At 34.4% G+C, this 12,851-nt stretch overlaps 1 protein-coding gene across 1 annotated transcript in view; it reads right to left on the bottom strand.

Moving 5' to 3' along the window:
• Positions 1 to 12,851, bottom strand: part of ST8SIA4 (ST8 alpha-N-acetyl-neuraminide alpha-2,8-sialyltransferase 4) — an 83,952-nt gene that overhangs the window by 36,662 nt on the left and 34,439 nt on the right. The window contains exon 4 of the mRNA XM_081132245.1: positions 5,747 to 6,040. Within this exon, the coding sequence (XP_080988371.1) occupies positions 5,747 to 6,040 (294 nt within the window). The remainder of the gene's footprint in view (positions 1 to 5,746; positions 6,041 to 12,851) is intronic.

The raw sequence follows: 12,851 nt of genomic DNA, 5'->3' as shown, positions 1-12,851 counted from the left end.
ATGTATCATAATTAGAAGGAAGGTCAATGTACTGTTGATACTGTGTCTGACATGCATTAGGCCTAGCAAAGCAACTTTCAAGGAATAAGTTGTTTTACACATACGTACATATATGCTATTCAGACATTAATATACTATAATTATATATAACATTTCATTGTATTATATACTTTATAAGTATATATTTAATATTAATAGTACATTAAATATTATTATATTGTGTGTATATACTATTTTTATTTTTCACATATGCAACATATACTACTCCAGAAATAATTTTCCATAATTTCCATTTATAAACAGAGCTATGATTTTTAAAAAGTTCAATAATTGAAGAAATCCAAAGAAAGAATAAATTCAGTAGACTAATTGACACCATAACAAACATATATAACTATAGCATCTATATCTGTTTATATCCATATATACATATGTACCTATACATATTGTGTGTGTGTGTGTGTGTGTGTGTGTGTGTATCTTTTACTATCAACAGTAAACCTTTAGATGAGGGTGGGTTAGTTAAATTACAGGTATTGAAGGGGATGAAGAATATTTAAATTTCATACCATTAAAAAAAAAACAGTACTTAGTTATTACGAATCAAATTATATTAATTATAAAGATAGAATTTTTTTCCTTAACACTTGATATTTTATAAAAAAATTTTTGAATGCTTTACATAATAACTTAAAATTGTATATTAAATTACATAATTGGTTTAAATGTGTGGGGGTTTTTTCAGGAGATTTTAAGTTGCACATTGATAATATTATAAATGTGTAAAGAAAAAACCTTGATTTTTATATATTGTAGTAATATTTTAAAAGTTTCAACAAGTCATTTTAGAGTTTCAAAGCTCCTTCACTCTTAAAGTCTTATGAAAATTGTTCCATTCTTTACAAGAAATATTACAAAATAATAATAAAATAAGTAGACATATAAGCCTTCTGAAGTATACCAATGAGAGACTTGCAATTCCAAACAATTTAAATTTGTAATTATACCTTTTATTTGTCCCTATTAAGTTGCCCTTTCCTTATTTTGTAAGATTGTTTTAAAATTAGAACCTACCCATATTTTTTTTCTCCTATTTCACTTAATATGGCTTGAGAAGAATGATCATATATTAAGACATAATATAAGAATCTCTTTGAGTTTTGAGATTGATAGTTATATTTTTAGAGCTTTACAAAAAACACCCACCTACAAACGAATGGATGTTTAAAATTAGTAAGCTATCATAATTTTCAGAGAGGAAAAAGTTTAAATAATGAAGCTTGACTAAATGAAAGCCACCTAAATGATTCTCGTTCTGTTCAAGACACTTGCTTTCCAAATCCCTTGAACTTTCTACTTGCAGCTGCAGTACTTGGAAAGGCCTTCACATTTTAACATGGTGATTATGTGCACCTTAAATGATGCACAGGGTGCTCTAAATCTTTCATGAGAGACAACAAACTCCAGTAATCAACAGAGGAAATGAAACTCTCTAACTACTTTACTGGGTTGTATTAACCACATGGTTTCAGAGAGATGTAAAACAGAAACGTAGAGCACAGATCTTTGGGAAGTTTGCTCTCGTTTGTTATCATGTGAATCTCGTTTCATCACTTCCTTAGTTTCTTTCAGCGTTTTAGTAGCTGTGTAGAGTACAAACATTATGTCAAAATGCTACATTACATGCATTAATATATTAATTTTATTAATTCCACAAGTGGCATTACCTTTCACATACACCATGCATACAAGTTTCCAAAGTATTTGAAAGGTGAAAGGCTTTCTACAGCTACTTTTGTATCCTGGGCCACAGTTTAGAACTCAATCACTTGACATTTCAAGGGGAACGTGTATATAGATAAGTGACCAGGAAGGTAGCAAGATAAGTTATTTCTGGAGAATTCAAGTTAAGCTTTGTCAAAAACACCTAAAGCACAGTCATTAAAAGAAAAAGCATACCATTAACATCATCAGTGGTCAATAGTCTGGCCTTGTTGCTCTCTGAAATAAAATGCTTAGGAATTAGTGAAGTAGTTTATATTTATAATGATTATAATGGAAGAAAAGTGGGCAAAACATAAAAGGAGAGTGCTGATGAGCTAATTATTAAAAGCTATGCGCTTTCTATGTTTAATATATCTGTGAAAAGCCCATATGAATTCATTGTTGTGAATAATAAATAATTCTACCGAGATTCTAATCAATTAAAAATGCCCATGCCTCTTTTTTGTGTTTTGCTATTGGTAGTTAACTGAGAAATATAAACCAGAATCTAAGGAACAAAAGTACTAATTCCAGAGATTATATGGAAAGGTAAAAGGCCCATAACAGTCAACACAATATGGACGGATAAGAAAGTCAGAGGACACTTCCCAACTTCAAGAATTGCTATAAAGCTACAGCAAGCAAGACTATTGGGTGTTGGTGAAAAATAGACAAATAGTTCAACAGAAGAGATAAAGAGCCCAGAAACAGACCCACATAAATATAGTCAATTAATGTTTGATAAGGAAGCAAAGGTAACACAGTGGAGTAAAGACAGTCTTTTCAACAAATGGTGCTGGAACTATGGGGCATCTGCATGCAGAAAAAAAAAATGAAGCTACACACAGATCTTACACCTTTCATACAAATTAACTGAAACTAGACCACAGATGTAAATGTAAAATGTAAACTTATAAAACTCTTAGAAGATAACACAGAAGAACATCTAGGTAACTTTGTGTTTGGCGATGACTTTTTAGATATAACACCAAAAGGCATGATCCATGAAAGAAATAATTGATCATCTGGACTTCATTAAAAATAATACATTAATATTCTGCAAAAGAAAATGTCAAGAGAATCAGAAGACAAGCCACAGACTGGGAAAAAATATTTGCAAAGGTATATCTGATAAAGAACAGTTATCCAGAATATAAAACTCAACAATAAGAAAACTAACAACCTGACTTAAAAAATGAGCCAAAGACCTTAAAAAACATCTCACTAAGGAAAAGATACAGATGGCAAATAAGCACATTAAAAGATACTCCACATCATATGTCATCAGAGAAATGCAAATTAAAATAACTACAAAATATCACTGCATACCTAGTAGAATGGCCAAAATCCAGAACACTGGAAACACAAAATACTGGTGAGGATGTGGAGGTACAGGAATTCACATTCATTATTGGTGGGAATGTAAAATGGTACAGACACTTTGGAAGACAGTTTGGATATTTCTTATAAAACTAAACATACTCTTAAGATCCAGCAATCATACTCCTTGTCATTTACCCAAATGAGTTGAAAACTATGTCTACCCCAAACCCTGCATACAGATGTTTACAGAAGCTTTATTCATAATGGTCAAAACTTGGAATCAACAGATGAATGAATATATAAATTGCTCCATCCAGACAATGGAATATTACTCAGCACTAAAAAGAAATGAGCCATCAAGCCATGAAAAGACATAGAGGAATCTTTAAAGCGTATTTTAAGTAAAGTAAGCCAATATAAAAGGGCCACATAATCTGATTACAACTGCATGACTTTCTAGAAAAGGCTACACTATGGAGACAGTAAAAAGATAAGCGTTTGCCATGTGTTAAAGGGTGTGAAAGGCTGAGCAGAGAGGATTTTTAAGGCAGTTAAACTACTGTGTGTGATACTCTAATGATGGCTACATGTCATCAGACATCTGCCAAGGCCCACAGAATGTGCAGACTAGGGGTGAACTGCATTGTAAGCTCTGGACTTTGGGTGATAATAATGTATCTATGTAAATTCATCAAATTTAACAAATATGTGACCCTGAAAGATGTTGATAATGGGGGAAGATATGTATGTTTTGGGGGCACAAAGTATATGGGAAATCTCTGTACTGTCCTCTCAATTTTGCTCTGAGCCTAAAACTGCTCTAAAAATAATCTTTTAAAAAGTACTAATTCAGAGTAATGAATTTTCTAATTAGTTTCCTATAAGCAGGAAGTGCTTCAAAACATTTGTTTTTGAATTTTAATAAACAGTGACTGGAGTGTATGTGTCAGACAGGACAGAGTGATCTTTCAGTTTTTCTCTGAGTCAAATGATACTCAACATTGACATCTCAAAAAAATAAAATGAATTCTCAGCACAATGTATTATAAAGTTACTCTGTGCTCAGAACACATTATTTAAAAATAACACATTTTATTTTCAAATTGTAATCAATAGAATCTTTGTAACTAAAAAAATTCTCATCTTCAATAGAAGTATTTTTATCTCACTTTGTTGAAACTTTGTGTCAAACATCTAGAATGAATGTTGAATAAATATGATCTAATTATAAGAATGCAATTTAACTGTGCACAGAATAACACAATCCAAGAAACTGTCTCTAGGCTTAACAAGGAAATGGTAAATCTTTGTAGAGAGTATCTCAATAACAAAACAAAATGAAAACACTAGCCCAGTTCCAATTATAGTGTATGAAACAAACTATTTTTAACTCTGGGTTTGTTAACTACTTTCCTTTAGGACTTCTAGCTACTATATTCAATCGATCCCTTGAACTTACCCTTCCTATCCATGTCCGCTGATTTTACCCTACATTTTTATCATCTTACGAGTAAATTGGTCAAAAAGCCTAATTGGTCTTCACTCCTCTAGCACCTCTCCTTGCCAGTGCAGAGTCTGCAGGTACAAGATTTACTCTCTTAAATGCACACAGCTAACTGTGCTTAATACAGGATAAAAGTGATTCTCTTCTCAGCCAGATACCAAGTAATTTTTCCAATTTTGTATCACAATGCTCCACAATATTCCACAAGTGTACTGTGTACTTAATCATTTCCTGCCCCAGTTTGCTCTAATGATGCCATAGCATTTCTTTGTTTGGTTGTCTCTTTCTCTCTTCCGACAATTGTTATTCTATTTTTAAGGTCTAGTTCAAATGTTAGACTTTTAAGACTTCTTTGTGAACCTAAGGGACAAATTCTACGCTCTTGACAACATGCCCCCGATCATTTGTTTGTGCCCTCGCCACCCATGCATGCCTCTGTTACCCCCACAGAGCCCATGTATCCCTTTAAAGCAGTGATCAGTTCTTCTTCATTTTTGTATCTACAACATCTGACACACAGTAGGTTCAATAAATACACATTATTGCTTATCTTTGTGTTATGTATTTTACACACACACACAAATATGACTGAATTGGGCCTTTTGATCATTTGCCACTTTTTAATGAGCCTATTTCTTAGGTTTTTCTTCTGCATTTGAGTTAATAAAAGGGAAATGTTGGCTTAATTCATAAAAATAGCATCTGTAACTTCTCAGCCAGCCTTCTCTTATCTCCAGTAGGCCTCTTAACTACAGATGGATCTTAATTGCTCCTTAAATACATTTAACATTTATGTTTCCACAATATTGCCCACTAGCCATTTAGCACTTCTGTTGTTTTCTAATCCCAAATTCATCAACTCTACTACGAATTCTTACTACTCTTTAACACAGAAAAGCATAAAAATCAGTAGTTTGTTCATGAGTCGACATACATAAGTGCCAAGTTCAAATATTTGCCCTTTCAAGAAAAAGAATGAGCTAACAGAGCATAGCACGTGAACAAAATTCAAGTTGGTGAGCAGAGTAGCTAATATCAAATAATGGAAACGCATATCCAATGGGAGAGTTTATGGCGGCTCCTTCCTGTCTGGGGAAATATTTAGTTATGTGTTCCACTGGGCCAAGGACAGACTGGTCCTTTCCAGACACTTACCCTCTGACAGCATGGATAAGTCTCAGTGACGGATAGGCAGTTCGCACTTTCAGTTTATTCTTGAGGATTAATGCATTAACCCATTCCACGTGCTTCTCTCCTCCTTTGACCATGAAAGCCGGGATCCAAAGGACGCTGTCATTCAGCATGGAAAGTCTGTGCACGAATTTTTCTCTGTCACTCTCATTCCGAAAGCCACCGAATGCTCTTTGTACAACGGATGGATTCATGGTAATAAAATCTGATTTAGTTCCCACATCTGCAGCAAACTCCACCACAGGGGCTAGATTACACCTGAAGAGGAAGAAATTAACGGACAAATGAGAAATAAATGTGAAACATTCACTCTTAAATGGTGTACATGAAAAGAAGAATGAGAACTGAGCATAGTTGTTTGTTTGTTTATTTACCCAGGTTGCTGAAAAAATGGTCTGGTAAAATCACATCTTCAATACGTCACCATGCATCGGGAATATTGTCTTCAGGAAAGATGTGCGCTCCTAGTGCAGGGCTTAGGTTGTCATTTACAATAATCTGATATGTTGTCTAAGAATACTCTTTGCTGCTATAGTCATAAAACCACATGATATGAATTCCTAATAGGTGAATTTACGGTGGTAAATTTGGCTGTTGCCATGCAGGAGGGAATCTAAACTACATGCTGTTCTATAAGTAAGTAAAACACATTAGACCTGATATTCCAATCTGCACCACTTGTCAAGCTTAAGTCATTTCAACAACTTTATAAAACATAAGTGAGTGACTATGGCTTTTCTGTATCCTGAGGTTAAGGGAAAACTGTAATTCCTTATAGCATTTTACATAAACAAATTTATAATTGCTTTCTAGGGGCCTAAATGGGAAATAAAAGTAAGAAAAATGGAGTTATCACATTTAATATGCCTTTTTGAAATGTTAAGTAATGCATAAAAGCCCTTACTTTTAGGGACAAATATCTTTCTGTTCTTCTGAGGACATCCTCAAAACGCTTGTTTACCTGGCTCACAGGCCATGTGCCTTCTGGCGGGGAGGGGCAGATTGGTTGTCCTGTTCTCACAACTGGGCCTGGGCCTGATTCTGTTTTTGTAAGTTGATTTCTTTCTTGTATTACAGGAAAGCTTTGGAAAGCATCTTGAACTTGGTCTTCAAGAAATGTGTGATGCTATTTTGATTCTGTCACGTAGATCTTTGATGACTTAAAAAACAGTCTTTTATTTTAAAATATTTTAACTTGCTACAAAAGATAAATTTTAATTAATTGATTAGTAAAAATTAGATTTTTAGCAAACAAGATTTTCCTAATTTGGAAAAAAAATCATCTAAATCTATCCAATCTACACCGTCATGTAAACAAACACAAACACAAGCGCGCACGCAAACGTGCACACACACACACACACACAGACTTTCTTCTTCCTTTCTTTTTCTTTCCTTGTATCAGCCTTTCGGGGGAAGGGAAAATAAACTGATTTCTTCTGTCTGCATTTTATAGATTTGACTACATTGTGAAAGTGTCTCATAATTCTCTTCCTTATGCATTTTTCCATATTCATTAAATGCTCAAACAAGATAAATTTAATTAAAAAGTAAAGTGTGTGCTCTGCTATTAAAAATACTGGCTTATGTGTCCTTCCTTGTCTCTTTTAAGTAATACATGTTATTCTTTTTAGATCTCTGAAAACATTTAGCTATCACAACAAGTATCTTTCATCTTATACAATTAAGCAAAGTCTATGTTATCCAAGATGAGCTACTTAAATAAAGCAAATAAAAAATTAACACATCATATTATTTAGAAATAATATTTTCAAGTTATGCATATTTAATTACGCCCACCATATCATTATGAGAGAGTATTTTTGTCTCTATCCATGATCCATGCACTATTTGACATTAGGTATTATTCATTCCCACCACCGTCAGAATATTATGAATGGGATTTCCTTGGAAAAGAACAGCTACCTGTGAGCAAAAGCCAAAGGGAACACATCTTACAGTAGAACTCATGGAAGACTGAGGACATGATAAACTTTGGAGTCCTAAACTATACTCCATACCAGCTTTGAAAGTAGGCTAAAATTCCAACCACGCAGGTTATAAGATGAAATTGGATACACTGTGGGGGAAATGGGTTCTGAACATCTTTATTACAGACACTTCTACTTCCTTAGATTAAAACATAGACAATACCGATTAATATCACAGTTAACATGTTCCTGTCAGGGGAGATAGCTTCAAATATATCTTTCTGTTATCAGCCATTCTTTTCAGAGGATTTCCACTATAGAAAAACAATATCTATACTTAATTTTCTCTATACTTATAAAAATTATCTGAGCCAACCCAGTTTAAGAGAACAAAAATAACATTCTACTGAATTACCTTTTCAGGAAAAAAAAATCAATTACTTCATGCTTTTCATTACTTTTTCTTATCACATATTTAAAAGCTACTCCACCCCCAAGTTTGCCAACACCTACTCTTTTTGGATTGACTAAGCACGTTTCTGAAACATGATTGTCTGGCCATGTGGTATTTAAAGCTAAAAAGACATTCATCAATAAGGTTGGGTATTGAAAAACAGGTACTTTCCACCTTGGAAGCAAAAGGAAACTAACAGAAGAAGATTTCTGGAGAACAGGGTAGAAGACAAAACATAGTTGATGCAATCGAAGAATGCTAAATGACTGTGGTGCTGACTAACGGGATCCACATCAAAGAGTAATTCATCCACTTGAGCTTTATTGTAAAGTTTTTATGACCTAAGCATTGCCCAAACAGGCTTTCTGAGGGATGGAAACAGTGGTACTGAAAATAACATGACAGAAGGACACATAGTAAAATAGGATCTATGCTGGCTCCAGGAGCCCGGCTGGTTCATTTTCCTTGGAGGGATTATGTCTAATTTTTCATTGGAAGGAAAGATTAACACCATGTCCACATGTGGCCAGTAAATTAACTACTCTGTGGTTGAGACAGATATTTAGTCATATAATTAGCTGAATACCACATAATCAGGGCAAGCAACAAGAAGGCCAAAATAAGCAACCAGCTGTGTTGTGCTCCAGCAATTCCGTAGACTTGTTGTGAACCTCATAGCCATAGGAGTAGCAACACTGCTGACTGAGCAAGATTATGAATAGATCTCCTCAGTCACATGCACTTAATCTTCCTTTCTTTAAATCTTCTTAGGGATCACAATATTCAAAAGTAGTCAGAATGTATAGCAAACATTTATGAAGTAAAACATTATTTTAGATGTTATTCTTAATCTCATAAAATTGAAGAGTGGACAATTTTTAAATGCTGGATTTTGTGAGTCAAAACTACTGAGTGCATAAGAATATTTAATATACTTAAGCTCTACGTCTTTGGCCAAATTAACTTCTTTTTACTGTCCGACTAGTTTTGACATAATAAAAACCTGAAGACATACACTGAATTAGGCATGTTGGCCAAATTGCCTGTTTACTCTAAACTGCCCAATTTTCAATTTATTTGTGCTTATTTTCCATCATTGCTGAAAAACCTGATGAAATGCAGCCAGGTCCTCCTGTTCCCTAGATCTCTGAAATTTCTGCTGTGATCTCACGCTGGATGTTATTGCCTTCAATATTCCTTTTATGCAGAATTGAAGGTACTTTCCTTTATTTCAAGGCTATCTAGTTTTTTAATATTCATTTTAATATTAATTCATTTAATTTTTAAGGAAAGCAACACTTATTTCATGTATAACATCTCAAGATCACAGAATTCCCTAGGAAGACATATCTCTTGGACTTGTTGATATTCCCTGCATTTCTCTTATGTTATAGTTCAACAGTTTAAGCAACTAAGAGGTCCCTCCCTCAATAGCTCAACAGTTCTCTTGAGAGTTCATTTTGAAAATACTACACCATATGCTCAGAACTCTTTTCCCAGCTATCTTTTTTTTTATAGTAATTTTTTACAATTATGTAATCTGCCAAAATACAATCTTTTCAGTTATTATTAGTAATATCAATAAGATAACGTTCATTCATTTAGCCACATCTTTAATCATTCCATGGTGCACCTTAAACATCTGTGCTACCTACAGGACTAGTTACCCACTATACTGAGTAAAACAGAGTGTACTGTGATATAGGAGGTTGTTAATTATTTCTTTACACATATGACATAGATTAAGTGAGAAGAAAACAAAACTGAGTGTATTAAAGGATAAATTATATTCTTTCTCACTACTAGTTGTTAATGTGCAGGCATGTTCCAAACACATGATTAGCATCCTTTTTGTCCTTTGGCCAACCCCACTGTGTGTTTGTAGCAGCCCTGAAATCCCATAGCCTAAACCACTGTTGCCAATGGAGCTCCATTTGTCAACCAACCATGAAAAGGGACCTAGCCTCTTCTCTTTTCTACCCCAGAGGAAGCTTATGGTTCGCATCTATTCTCATCTTACTTTTGTACTTGAAGGGCCAAGAGAACAAATAATCTCTGATAGCTGGGTGTTTTAAGTTTTGCGGTTACCCTCTCAAAATTGCTGGGGGAAGCTGAAACATGCAGTCAGTCTTTCTGACTTCCTTGAGGTGAGGAAAGCAGGTACCAAACAGGCCTGAAACCAACCATGTTCACATTACTTTGAAGTGAGGAGTAACTAAGGTCACAAAGTGGTTAAGAAATACGTCCTATGCCCTAGCTGGTTTGGCTCGGTGGTTAGAGCAGTGACCCACAGATTGAAAGGTTTCGGATTCAATTCTGGCTAAGGGCACACACCTCAGTCACGGGATTAATCCCTGACTCTGGTAGGGGCGAGTGCAAGAGGGAACCAATCGATGTGTCTCTCTCACATCAATATTTCTCACTCTCTCCCTTCTACTCTCTCTGAAAAACAATGGAAAAAATATCCTTGGGTGAGAATTAAAACAAAAAAAGAAATATGTCCTAGGCCATAGTGCATATAAAAGAAAAGCACAGCTACTTTAGAATAACTCCAGGACAGAAGTTTTAAATGACATTATTTTTTACATGTGATCTCTTTCAGCATCAGAGGAAATGTTTATATGTTCATCATTCACCCCAGCTTCCTGTAGGAGAAACAGTATTTTACCATTTGGTCTCAGGTTATAGTCTCAGACTCCCAGGATGGAAGAATATTATATAAAGCAACTCAACCATAACACTCCCCAAATCCTAAGCAGTTATTAAACAAAGGGCTTTAGGTATATTAAATATGAAAATAATATTCATACTTCAGACCTCTTGAGGGAAAAGATTTTCAAAATGCTGGTAAAAGGATTAACTAATTGACATGACTTTTCAAAATATGAAGCGTAGGATTAACAGTTGATCTATATGTGATATACACCATTATGTGGTAAACAGAGTGTAAGAAATAGAGATGAAATATCATGCTGAAGATCTGCATTTTCAGTATGGTGGGTGAACACAAAAATACACACATTACATTTTATGCTTGCTGGTGAAATAACAAGAAAATCCTAAATGTGATAGAAATAAATACTAATGACACATATCTTGAAAATAACTGACTAAACAGAACAGGGACTTTTTCACAAATCCAGATTTGTTTACATTACTGGCAAGCTTTGGAAGAACAGTGTCATATTATTTCTAGGGAAATCACAGAAAGAAAAAAATCATGCTCTTTCTAAAAGACAAAGATCTGAATACTGAGAAATATGCTAGACTATGTCTTTCCCACACTACAGTCAAAACTGAAATGGAGTCGTTGGGCAAATCTGCTACAACTGCACACATATTATTTAATAACTTAGTTTTGGGGGCCTCAAGAGGAAAGCATGCCAAGAAATGCACCTGACAATATCCAATGCTGGCTTACTTTAAGGAATCAAAGTTGTTTAGCTTAGTTTCTACCCTCAGCCATCTTTTATTCAGTAGGTATATGAGCATTAGTGTTCACATTCCAATCCAGGTGACCTCAGCAAAGTTATGTAACATCTCTGCGATCCAGCTTTTTCTATAATTGAGCCTATTAACACTGACTGGAATGCTATTGGGGGCGGGGAAAGGAAAAAATATCTAAATATCTTCTTAGAATTGCTTGCTTAGAGTTGGTAAAAAATATTAGCTCTTTCCTCTTACAACCTATTGTGAGAGTCAAGAGTATGCAGGCAATTTAAAGAGCATATCAAATAGGAAAAACTTACTGAGCAACAGTGTGGAAAAAATATTTATTTATAGGTCATTTAATAAATGATTTTGTTTGGAATTTAGGCACCCCGGAAGATAATTGGGGTTAGAATGGTTGATTTAATGGTTGATTGCATAACATCTTGAATATTAGACAGAACAAATCTGACACCATAGGTAATATGAAAACTTGAGAAGCTCATAGACCTGGCCAAGTGTACTTAAGAAGAATGGCTTGGGGTGGTGGACACACAATACAGTGTACAGATGATGTGCTATAGAATTTTGCACCTGAAAAGTGTATAATTTTGTTAACCAGTGTCACCCCAATAAATTCAATAAAAAAGTAGACTATGACATAAGTGTGTAAGAGAACTAGGCTCTACAATGAGAACTTTGAAACAGTTTATATATAAGGTAGTGAAGGTCTTTTATTATGATATTAAGAAGGACAACTAGGTTTCATTGAGCATGTATTATGTGCCAGAAACTCTTTTATTTCCTTTGCATGTAATACTATATGCATCTCTTACCATAGTCCCATGAGACAGAAACTGAGTTGGGGTGAATTGTACAAGTTTACATAGCTTGTCAATAATAGAGGTAGGTTATAAGCTCTTAAATACTGTGCACCAGTTAATCCCTGTGAATGAAAAGGAAAAGTTTGACCACAGAACAAATTGAGAGAATTCGGTGACAAGTTCAGTTACGTTTGACTGTGATATAGCTGTGGCTTTTATCAGCCCATTGATGTTGCTAATTCACGTGTCTGGTCTGAAAGTCTAGTTGGCTAAGATGGGGGTTTCATCCCTCCCCACTCTCCTGTAATCACGTATGAATTCAAATAAAAACTCTATAGCAAAATTAGTAGACTATATTCCCTTCCCTAAAATAAAATAAAAAATGTCCCAGATGAGACTAAGAAGTAAAGTCTATTCACTGAGTTTTATTT

This window comes from Miniopterus schreibersii (genome assembly GCF_964146895.1).
Source record: "Miniopterus schreibersii genome assembly, chromosome: 3".
Taxonomy (NCBI): domain Eukaryota; kingdom Metazoa; phylum Chordata; class Mammalia; order Chiroptera; family Miniopteridae; genus Miniopterus; species Miniopterus schreibersii.
Note: the sequence above shows the minus strand (reverse complement) of the source record. Positions and strands in the feature narration are given on the sequence as shown.